At 41.2% G+C, this 11,460-nt stretch overlaps 1 protein-coding gene across 2 annotated transcripts in view; it reads right to left on the bottom strand.

Moving 5' to 3' along the window:
• Positions 1 to 4,500: 4,500 nt before the first annotated feature.
• Positions 4,501 to 11,460, bottom strand: part of ACSS1 (acyl-CoA synthetase short chain family member 1) — a 61,749-nt gene continuing 54,789 nt past the window's right edge. For both annotated transcript variants that reach the window (XM_060610585.3, XM_060610568.3), the window contains exon 14: positions 4,501 to 6,159. In XM_060610585.3, coding sequence (XP_060466568.1) covers positions 5,980 to 6,159 — 180 coding nt within the window. In that variant the 3' untranslated portion in view covers positions 4,501 to 5,979. The remainder of the gene's footprint in view (positions 6,160 to 11,460) is intronic.

The raw sequence follows: 11,460 nt of genomic DNA, 5'->3' as shown, positions 1-11,460 counted from the left end.
TAAATGGAAACAGAAATACATTAAGTGTTGGGATTATTCAGTGGTCTCTGAAAGCTGGTCACTAGGGCATAGTTGACTATGCAGAATTATTAAAAGTCCAGATTCCCCAACCCCTGCCTCCTGAGATTCAGGCTTAACAATTCTGAGACAGGAATCTGTGTTGTCATCAAGCAGGCATCCAGGTGAGCCTGGCACCAGTCCCTGGAAACTTTCCCCGGGGACCACCGCATGCTCTACAGCCAGCAGCCCATCATGAACACAGACCCAAGTGGGGACCTGACTTTGAAAGCCCTCTGGACCCAAGAATCCACAACTTGGAGTAGCAATCAGCATGCAGCTGGCTTAGATCCACTTTTGAGAGAAAAGTGAATTTATTTTTATCAGTGTCTTAATTACTTGAACTCAAAAAAGCAAAAATGTCCATCCAACCCAACAGTTTAGAAAAATGTTAACACAAGAAGTTGCTTCCAAAACATATAATGGAAGAGAATTTCATCAAATGTCTTTCTTGTGCCTGGAGTATGAAAGTTATACAAAATATTTTCACATGACCAAATCATAAAAGCTACTTCTGAATCTAAGTCCCATACAGAGACAAATCTTAAAGGTTATATTAAGTAGTAACTGCAACCCTCTAGGGAAATGTTTTAGGAAAAAGGGAATGACTAGAAAAGTCATGGTCTGAAAATTATTGTATGGCATTTTATCACTGGCTACTACCTATCTCTACAGCTGTTGACTGATTGATAACACACCATATGAGTAATTTCCAGCTTTTTAAGCTTTGGGGTGAAGATAACCTTTTGCCAGGTTTTATTTATTTATATTACATTGGTCCTCCTATTTGTGTACATTTCTCACCTACACTACATAAGATTCACCACATAAGATTCTCTGCACACTCTGTATTCGTGGACCATATTCACAAAAAAACCCAAACTTGTAGGTTGGCAGTTATCTGACTCTGTTCAGGCTGCTATAACAAAACACCATAGACTGGAGGGTTATAAACAACAGAAATTTATTTCTCACAGCTCTGGAGGCTGAAGTGAAAGATCGAGGTGCAAACAGATTTGGTGTCTGGCAACTTTCCTCCTGGTTCAGAGGTCACCATCTTGTCATCGCTGTGTCCCCACATGATGGAAGGAGCAAAGGAGCTCTCTGTGTCCTCTTTTAGAAGTGCACTGATTCCATTCATGAAGGCTCTGCTCTTATAACCTCTTATAACCACCTACCAAAGGCCCCACCACCTCCTGTGATACCATCACCTTGGAGATGAGGATTTCAACATATGAATTTGAAGGGACACAAACATTCACACCATTGCGATAGCCAAGCACATCTTTTGATTGATTACATGGTGTAAAGATATACATGGATTCCATTTAAGTCTTGTTTCTAATGTAGACAACTTGTAATCACCTTACATATCCATTCATAATGGTTAAATAAATGCTCAAATTCAGTGGTTTGCTACATGCACCCATTACAAAGAAGAAGATGGGTCACCGTCTACTGATGGGGAGATAGTCATGTGACACTGGAAGGGAGAAAAGAAGTACAGAGTAATATGGAAAGGCCTCACTAACTTATGTGAAACGTTTGGATGAAATGTATGTTGGAAACCAGAATCTGTCACATTTTAGGGACATTATGCAAGACTTCCTCCTCATGTGAAAACAGATTGAGTAATTGAGACTCACACTCTCCATGGGGATAATGATGAGCAAAACATTTACAACACTTGCATACCAACACCAGAGAGCCTGAGCGTGGTAAGGAATTACTGGGCCAGGGAAAACAGAGGCTCAGGGAGGTGAGGCCACTGCTGGGAGCCACTTTTTCCCAACAGCATCTGCAAGTTCTGGAGAAAGTTGGGAGGCCATGCCACGTTTCAGACAGCTGGTTCTCAGTTGGTTCAAAGACACACCAGTAAGAGTCCTACTGAGTCATGTGAGACGGAGCAGTGGTTCACAGCGCTGGCTGGCCCGACGTGAGTCTGCTTGCGTTGGTTTCCCTCCTTCCCTGTTTCACAACCTCATTCCTCACACGTGTCCCTGGAATCACATTCCTAAGCAAATCACCTGCATGCAGGCCCTCATCTCAGTTTCTGCTTCAGGACCATGGAGATGAAGGCAGTAAGAGAACTAGAAAATAGAATGTGAGAGGTCCCAACATATGGGAAGTTAACGATCTTCAAAAACGGAGACCAAATAGGCAAAAACTACATATGAACAGATAATGATTGAAATATTTCTGGAACTGATTAAGATGGACAACAAGCCATTAAGATGGACCAAGAAGCCCTACAGAGCCCAAGCAGGACAAATAAAACAAGTCAACCAAAAAGTAATACTGCAAAAACTAAAGACTTGGTATTCACAGGTGGAGAAATTGTGTATTTACTTGGTTTAATCCTGTTATGCAGCAAAATTCCCAAACAGTGATGAAGGGAAACCTTACATAACTCCAGTTAAAGATCACTAAAACTCAAATTGGCATTACCACCCCTCCAAAAGCACTGTCTCCTGGAAAGCTTCCTCTCGGTCTGGATTTAGGCTTCTCCCCGCTATCAAAGATAGAGCTACTCAGAGGTCAACAGTAAGGTGCCTTAAAAAAGTAATAAAATAATAAAACTAAAATGCCGTTGATATTCTTCAAAGCTCTCGCAAGAAGGGACCACACCACCTTTGGTTTGAACTTGGGGGTCAAGGGTGGAGTTAGACCAGCTCCATCCACACCCCAGCTCTGCCCCGAAGTGAAATGAGAGGAGGAGATGGGGTGACCTGCTTAGGGCCTCCTTGCACACAGTGCCCAACAGTATAAGCATTGCTGCTGTGCTCCTGACATTGGGTATCCTGAGGGCGGCTGGCGCAGTGGGTGCAAGTCAGCTCTGCAAGGATTGATGGCTCAGGTTCATTCCATGGCCAGATCTCTCTCAAGTCAGGCCAGGGAGACTGGGTGAGAATTCACATTCCCCTTGCTTTTCTATGAACTCACTGCTGTGGGTGAACCTGGAATGAGCATGAGCCTGAATCAGCTCAGGACTGATCTTTAGATAACTGCTGTCATGAACATTAGCTGTGATTTTTCTGTTTCTAGACTTAATAGGGACATTTTCCCTTTGGGAATTAATTATGTTGGAAAGCTGAATTTTCCCTTGAAGCACAACTTTTCATTTTGTTTTAGCTACTCTAAATGAGAATTATTCTTCAAAGGTACCGCATACTGCTTTTTTTCTGAATCTGAATAGAATTTCCCTTTGGGTTTATTGTTATTACCAATTTCATGCTGGCCTGGAGACACACGTAATGCCAAGATTAGCTGTCTCTGGATCCCAGTCCAACCCTGTCTCTGTTTCCACACCTACAGATGTCTCCTCTCTGCTTTCACTGTAGCTGCCTTCTCTACTCTCTGCTTCCACTGTAGCTGCCTTCTCTACTCTCTGCTTCTTAGTGGTCCTGACTCGGTTTTTGCTAGGACATCTCAGTTCTGATAGAAAATCCAAAGCAAAAAGTGACATCTGGGGTCAGGGCAGATGTGGTACAGCTTGACCAGCCTCTGCACATCTATCTCCTGGGCTCCATTTTTCCTGTGCCCTTCTGTTCTCAGACAGGCCCTGCCTCAGGGCAGCCAAAATCCTACTGTAGCTCATCTCTGCATCCTGTCTGTGGCCATAGATTATTCCTGCAAAAGAGGGATCCTGCCGTGACTTCCCACTGCAACCTGGGGTGCAAAAATGTGTCTTTCCCCCGTGCATTCAGTGCCTGGCTGAGGCCCCTGGGAATACTCCCAGCCTCCCTGCCCCCCAACCTCCAGAGCACAAGAACAAGCACTGTTCCTAGGAACAGCCATTCCCAGTTCCTGCTTTGGTCCAGCTTTCTTAGGAGACAGTTGGGTCAGGGCCTTTCACCTCCCACCCCCCATGTCCCCAGTTCATAGAAACCTCATCCACCCACATCTAAAGAAAGGACAAACCTGAGTAATGGGACGTCTCTCTCAGGCAAGCCTGTGCTTTTCACAGAGGCAGTCTTTGACAATGAGATTCTTTTTGCTTCCCTGTCCTCATCTGTGCTCCAAATCAGTGCCCACCACCAGAACCTTGTGTGAAGATGGAAATGTTCTTGTCCATGCTGTCCAATCCAGTAGCTATTTGCCACGTGGCTACTGAGCATGTGAACTGTGGCTACTGCCACTGAGGAACTGAATATTTTATTTTATTCTGCTCTATTCTGTATATATTTTTTACTTATGCCTAAATAGCTATGTATAACTAGTGTATTGGATAGCACAGCAATCTAGACACAGATAGGTTTACCAAATAAGAGTGGAAGATAGGTAAGCTCTTAGTGTGTATTTCCTCCCTGTAAAGGATTTCCTCCCCAATGGATTTTTTTTTAAGTGTTCTCTTTTGAATGACTAGGCCCTTTCAGTTTTGTCCTTGGGATTATATTCAGCAATAACAATAGCATTATTTGATCAAAAACATCACAACAGAAGGAAGAGAATGAACAAAATAAACTTTATGAACTATCCTGGTCACTGTCCGAGTTTATACCCAAGCCATTTCATAAATAGCACCATAACTACAGTCTGCCAAGTCTACCACACATGTGACAGGTCCAAGTGCATGGTTCTCTGTTGCTAAGCACCACTTGTTACTTAGCAACAGAGAACAGACCATCACTCTATTTCTGTGGGCCACAGCCAATGGCCACCCTGTTGGTGTCACAGGCATACTTGCCTAATCAGAGAGAAGCCAGCACAACTATGACCCACAGTAGGTGTTCAGTACCCCAGACACCCCTTGAACACCTACACAGCTGCAAGGCACATATAATGTGGGGTAAAGATAAGGACAACCTTTCCCTGTTCCCAAGGACCCAGCTCAGCAGGCTGCCTTCACCTGTGTTCCACGCCACTGGCCCTCTTGTGCTTGGCTAATAAACACTTTGCAAACCTAAAGGTTTATGTCATCTTGCTAATGTTCAGATGGCTTAAGGCATTCTTAAGAAAAAGAGAGAGACCTGATTCAGAGTTCTAAGTCTCATCCTTGGACCTCTGTGGTTCTTCCCACACCAACCACAGAATGAAGGATAGGCAGTTTTCAAGGATTCAGTCCTGGCCAAACAAGTCACCTGAGTTTTCATGGGCTTCCCCGAACATCCGTACATATTTGGAGCATGCTGACCTTCTACCAAGAGGCATTTGAGGTGGAAAGGGGAATCTTTCCACATCACAGCTTGGAGAAACAGAATATATGAGTGGGTCTAGAACTAAAATTGGAGCACGTTCATACCATCACTTTTAGAAGTTAGGTTTCATTATACATAAGCCAGGGTAAATAGAAATATACAACAAAACAAGGATGCTACAAGCTTGAAAGTTCTCAAGATAGCTATATTTAGACAGAGGTACAAACATTTCAAATTCAGATTCCCAGCATGCCAACATTAAAAAGGCATCCTCTGACCCTCTCCACATTTCCCCATGAGCAAAGGCACAAAAGGATATTTTCATAACTCTAAATGTTACGAAGAATGTGTATAAGTAAATCTGTACACTACATGTGTATATCTGCTCATTCTTCCAAAATATAAAAGTATAAAAATAAAATTTCTGCCTTTTGTATCTAGTACATCTGGGGGAAAAAATATGATTGCTTCTGGTTCTCTGAGCAGGCACACCTCACCTTCCTGTGCTGTCTGGAGGTGACAGAGAAATGGAGATGACAATGACTTTTCATCCCAGGAAACCAAATTCAGGACAAGGGAAACAAATGCTAAGCATATCTAATAGTATCTCTTCATGGGTCCTCAGCAGAAAGAAGGCAGGCTTAGCACAGACTTCACATTTGGGCAGTGTGGATTACACTCTAGGAGAGGAATGCTTCTGGGACAGTAGGAAATGAGCCAATCTGAGAGCTACATTCTGGAAGGACAGTTAGGGGCATGGGCACTGGGTCTCAGCCAAAGCCCATCACTGAGCAGCAGTTTGTTTGTCTTTGTACTTCTGGTAGACCTTCAGGATTTCCATGATGACATGGGGGTCCTCCAAGGTGGTGGTATCTCCCAGATCCTGAGCTCTTCCTGTAATTATCTTCCTCAGGAGCCTCCGCATGACTTTTCCAGACCGAGTTTTTGGAAGACGCTTCACAACCTGGCAAGGAAAGGGTGTGGAATTCAAGTTCAGGTGGTGCGCATACTCCCAGCAGTGTCCAGCTGCACTGGGGTAACAGCAAGGGATGACACCCTTGCTGGGGGCTCAGGAATGAATGACTGAGATGCCAGGCCTGCCCCAAAGATATGGAGACCTGTGGTCTCTGGTTATATCTTCACACCATCTGGACCTAAAGCTGAAATCAACCTGAAGGGCAGAATCAACCACACATCAGGGGTTTGCTGAAGGCTTCCTCCAGGTCAAGTCTGTCCATACCTGGGTCTGCCTCACTGCTGATACCTCTGTCTCCTGTTCACTACATTAATGAGGGCTCCCAGATAGCAACAGAACCAAGTATATGCCATGGCACCTCGTCTCCACCCACTGGCCTGGCCCAAAGTGGCTTTTTGCTGACATAAGTGGTAAGAGCTACTTCAGACAAAAATGTTGTCTTGCTTAGTATTTGAAAATTCAGCATTTTCAAACAGCCATGGCCCCTTTAATGTCAACAGCAACATGCTAAGAGCTATGTTTGGGGCTTATTTAACAGTGACCTATCTTTTGAAAGGGGAGTTCAGGTCTCCCTAAAACTCTGGTCACCAAACAACTTGACTTCATATGACACCAGGGGAAGCTAGGGCCATTCCCATCTCAGAGGACCTCCTCTGAACCAAGGAAGACTGTGGGGGGAAATGTTAACAAAGGAAGGAGTGGAAACCTAATAAGGCTGGAGAATGGGCCCCCTTCTTCCCCAGACCTGACTCTAACACAGACCCTCTCAGACAGGGTCTGGCAGTGTCTCCTGCACTGACACCAGGAGATATGTTCAGAATCTAACTGGGGCTGGGGAACACTGGTACTTTCCCCATGTTTCTCTATTTAAAATCTCTTATGAATAAGGCAGAGACTTAGACAAAATGCAACAATGGAGGAATTTATCCCAAATGCAAGAATAAGGTAAGTCCATGGCCAGAGATCTAAGTGGAACATATATAAGTAACATGCCTTATAAGATATAAGTAACATGCCTGATGGAGAATGTAAAGCAACAATCCTAAGGATACTCACTGGGCTTGAGAAAGAATAGAAAACATCAGTGAGACCCTGACCACAGAGATAACAGACTTAAAAAGGAATCAACCAGAGATGAAGAACTCAATACTCAAGATTGGAAACAGGCTTAATGCAATGAACAGCAGACTGGAAGAGGCAGAGGAATGAATTGGTGACTTAGAAGACAAAATAATGGAAAATAATGAAGCTGAACAAAGGTGAGAAAGAATTATGAAACATAGCAATAGACTTAGGGAACTAAGTGTGACTCCATCAAATATAATAACATTAACGTTTGTATTATAGGAGTCCCAGAAGAAGAGGAGAGAGAAAAGGGGGCAGACATTTTTTTTTGAAGAAATGAAAGCTGAAAACTTTCCTAATCTAGGGAAGGAAACAGACATCGAGATCAAGGAGGCACAGAGAACTCCCATCAAAATCAACAAAAGCAGGCCAACACCAAGACCTATTATAATTAAATTTGCAAAATATAGTGAGAAAGAAAAATCCTAAAAGCAGCAAGAAAGAAAGTCCTCAACTTTTTTTTTTTTAATTTTTTTTAACGTTTATTTATTTTTTGAGACAGAGAGAGAGCATGAATGGGGGAGGGGCAGAGAGAGAGGGAGACACAGAATCAGAAGCAGGCTCCAGGCTCTGAGCCATCAGCCCAGAGCCCGATGCGGGGCTCGAACTCACGGACCGCGAGATCGTGACCTGAGCTAAAGTCGGACGCTTAACCGACTGAGCCACCCAGGCACCCCAGAAAGTCCTCAACTTGTAAGGGAAGACCCATAAAGCTAGCTACAGATCTGTCCTCAGAAACTTGGCAGACCATGATATATTCAACATGCTTAATGGGAAAAATCTGTAGCCAACAACACTCCATCCAGCAAGGCTACCATTCAGAGCATAAAGAGAGATAAAGAGTTTCTCAGACAGACAAAAACTAAAGAAGTCTGTGACCACTAAACCAGCCCTGCAAGAAATATTAAAAGGGGACTCTGAGTGGAAAAGAAGGACCAAAAGTGACAAAGACAAGAAAGGATCAGAGAAAATCTCCAGATACAATGACAAAACAAGTAATAAAATGGCAATAAGTACATATCTATCAAAAATTACTTTGAGGGGCGCCTGGGTGGCTCAGTCGGTTGAGCGTCCAACTTCAGCTCAGTTTCATGATCTCACAGTCTGTGAGTTCAAGCCCTGCGTTGGGCTCTGTGCTGATAGTGACAGCTCAGAGCCTGGAGCCTGCTTAGGATTCTGTGTCTCCCTCTCTCTCTGACCCTCCCCCATTCATGCTCTGTCTCTCTCTGTCTCAAAAATAAATAAACATTTTTAAAAAATTAAAAAAATAAAAAAATTACTTTGAATTTAAATAGACTAAACACTCCAATCAAAAGACATAGAGTGACAGAATGGATAAAAAAAAAAAAAAGACCCATCTATATGCTGCTTACAAGAGACCCATTTTAGATATAAAGCCACCCTGCATATTAAAAGTGAGGGGATGGAGAAATATTTACCATGCAAATGGATGTCAAAAGAAAGCCAGAGTAGCAATTCATATTTTGGACAAAACAGATTTTAAAACAAAGACTATAACAAGAGACAAGGATACTATATAATCATAAAGGGGATAATCCAACAAGAAGATATAATAATTGTAAGTATTTATTCTCCCAATATTGGGAGCACCCCAATATATAAGACAATAACAAAAATAAAGGAACTAATTAATAATAATACAATAATAATAGGGGACTTTAACACCCCACTTACATCAATGGACAGATCACCTAAACAGAAAATCAACAAGGAAACAATAGCTTTGAATGACACACTGGACCAGATGGACTTAACAGATATATTTAGAACATTTCATCCTAAAGCAGCAGAATACACATTTCTTTTTGAGTGCACATTGGACATTCTCCAGAATAGATCACATAATAAGTCATAAAACAGGTCTCAGCAAGTACAAATACACTAAGATCATACCATGCATGTTTTCTGATCACAACACTATGAAACTAGAGGTCAACCACAAGAAAAAAAATTGGAAAGACAACAAATACATGGAGATTAAACAACATGCTACTTAAAGAATGAATTGGTCAACCAGGAAATCAAAGAAGAAATAAAAAAATATATGGAAGCAAATGAAGATGAAAACACGTTGGTCTAAAACTTTTGGGATGCAGCAAAAGTGGTTCTAAGAGGGAAGTATGTAGCAATACAGGTCTACCTCAAGAAGCGAGAAAAATCTCAAATAAACAACCTAACCTTACACTCAAAGGACCTAGAAAAAGAACAATAAATGAAGCCTAAAGCCAGCATAAGAAGGGAAATAAGATTAGAGAAAAGATAAATGGTATAGAAACTAAAACAAAATAAATAATAAAACAGGTTCATGAAACCAGGAGCTGACTCTTTGAAAGAATTAACAAAATTGATAAACCCCTGGCCAGACTTATCAAAAAGAAAAGAGAAAGGACCCAAATAAATAAAATCACAAATGAGAGAGGAAAGATAACAACCAACACCACAGAAATACAAACAGTACTATAAGAGAACATGAAAAATTATATGTCAAAAATCTGGATAATCTGGAAAAAAATGCACAAATTCTTAGAAACATAAAAACTACCAAAACTGAAACAGGAAGAAATAGAAAACTTGAACAGACCAATAACCATCAAAGAAAATAAATCAGTAATCAAAAACTCCCAACAAACAAAAAGTCCAGTGCCAGATGACTTCACAGATGAATTCTACTAAACATTTAAGGAAGACTTAATACCTATTCTTCTCAAACCATTCCAAAAAATAAAAAAGGAAAGAAAATTTCCAAATTCATTCTATGAGGCCAGCATTATCCTCTTACCAAAACCAGATAAAGATTCCACTAAAAAAGAGAACTACAGGCCAATATCCCTAATGAATATGGATGCAAAAATTCTCAATAAAATCCTAGTAAATTGAATCCAACAATACATTAAAAGAAATACTCACCATGATCAAGTGGGATATATTCCTGGGCTGCAAGGGTGGTTCAATACTTACAAATCAATCAATGTGATACACCATATTAATAAAAGAAAAGATAAAAACCATATGATCATTTCAATAGATCCAGAAAAAACATCTGACAAAATACAGCATCTATTCGTGATAAAAAACCATCAACAAAGTAGGTTGAGAGGGAACATACATCAACATAATAAAGGTCATATATGAAAAGCTAACATCATCCTCAAAGAGGAAAAACTCTCAGTTTTTCCTCTATGGTCAAGAACATGTCCACTCTCACTGCAGTTAATTAACATAGTACTGGAAATCCTAGCCACAGCAAGTAGACACCAAAAAGAAATAAAAGGCATCTAAATCAGCAAGGAAAAAAGTAAAATGTTCACTATTTACAGACAACATGATACTCTATATAGAAAACCTGAAATACTCCACCAAAACATTGCTAGAACTGATACACAAATTCAGTAAAGTCATGGGACACAAAATCAACATACAGAAATCTGTTGCATTTCTTTTTTTTTAAGTCTTTATGTATTTATTTTGAGAGAGAGAGAGAGAAAGAGCACCAGGGAGGGGCAGAAAGGAGGGAGAGAGAATTCCAAGCAGTCTCTGCACTGTCAGCGTGAAGCCCAACATGGGGCTCAAACCCATGAACTGTGAGATCATGATCTGAACTGAAATCAAGAGTTGGATGCTTAAACAACTGAGCCACCCAGGTGCCCCTGTTAAATTTCTTTAAACCAATAATGAAGCAGCAGAAAGGGAAACTAAGGAATCAATCCCATTTACAATTGCACCCAAAACCATAAGATACAGAGGAATAATCCTGACCAAAAAGGTGAAAAACCTGTACTCTGAAAACTAAAACAGTGATGAAAGAAACTGAAGATGACATCAAGAAATAGAAAGACATTCCATGCTCATGAGTTGGAAGAACAAATACTGTTGAAATGTCTATACTACCCAAAGCAATCTGCACATTTAATGCATTCCCTATCAAAATACCAACAGCATTTTTTCACAAGAACTAGAACAAACAATCCTAAAATTTGTATGGAACCACAAAAGGCCCTGAAGAGCCAAAGCAACCTTGAAAAAGCAAAGCTAGAGGCATCACAGTTCCAGACTTAAGGAACATTACAAGGCTGTAGTAATCAAAACAGTATATGGTACTAACACAAAAATAGACACACAGATCAATGGGACAGAACAGAAAAC

Source organism: Panthera onca, chromosome A3, assembly GCF_046562875.1.
Source record: "Panthera onca isolate mPanOnc1 chromosome A3, mPanOnc1 haplotype 2, whole genome shotgun sequence".
Classification (NCBI taxonomy): domain Eukaryota; kingdom Metazoa; phylum Chordata; class Mammalia; order Carnivora; family Felidae; genus Panthera; species Panthera onca.
Note: the sequence above shows the minus strand (reverse complement) of the source record. Positions and strands in the feature narration are given on the sequence as shown.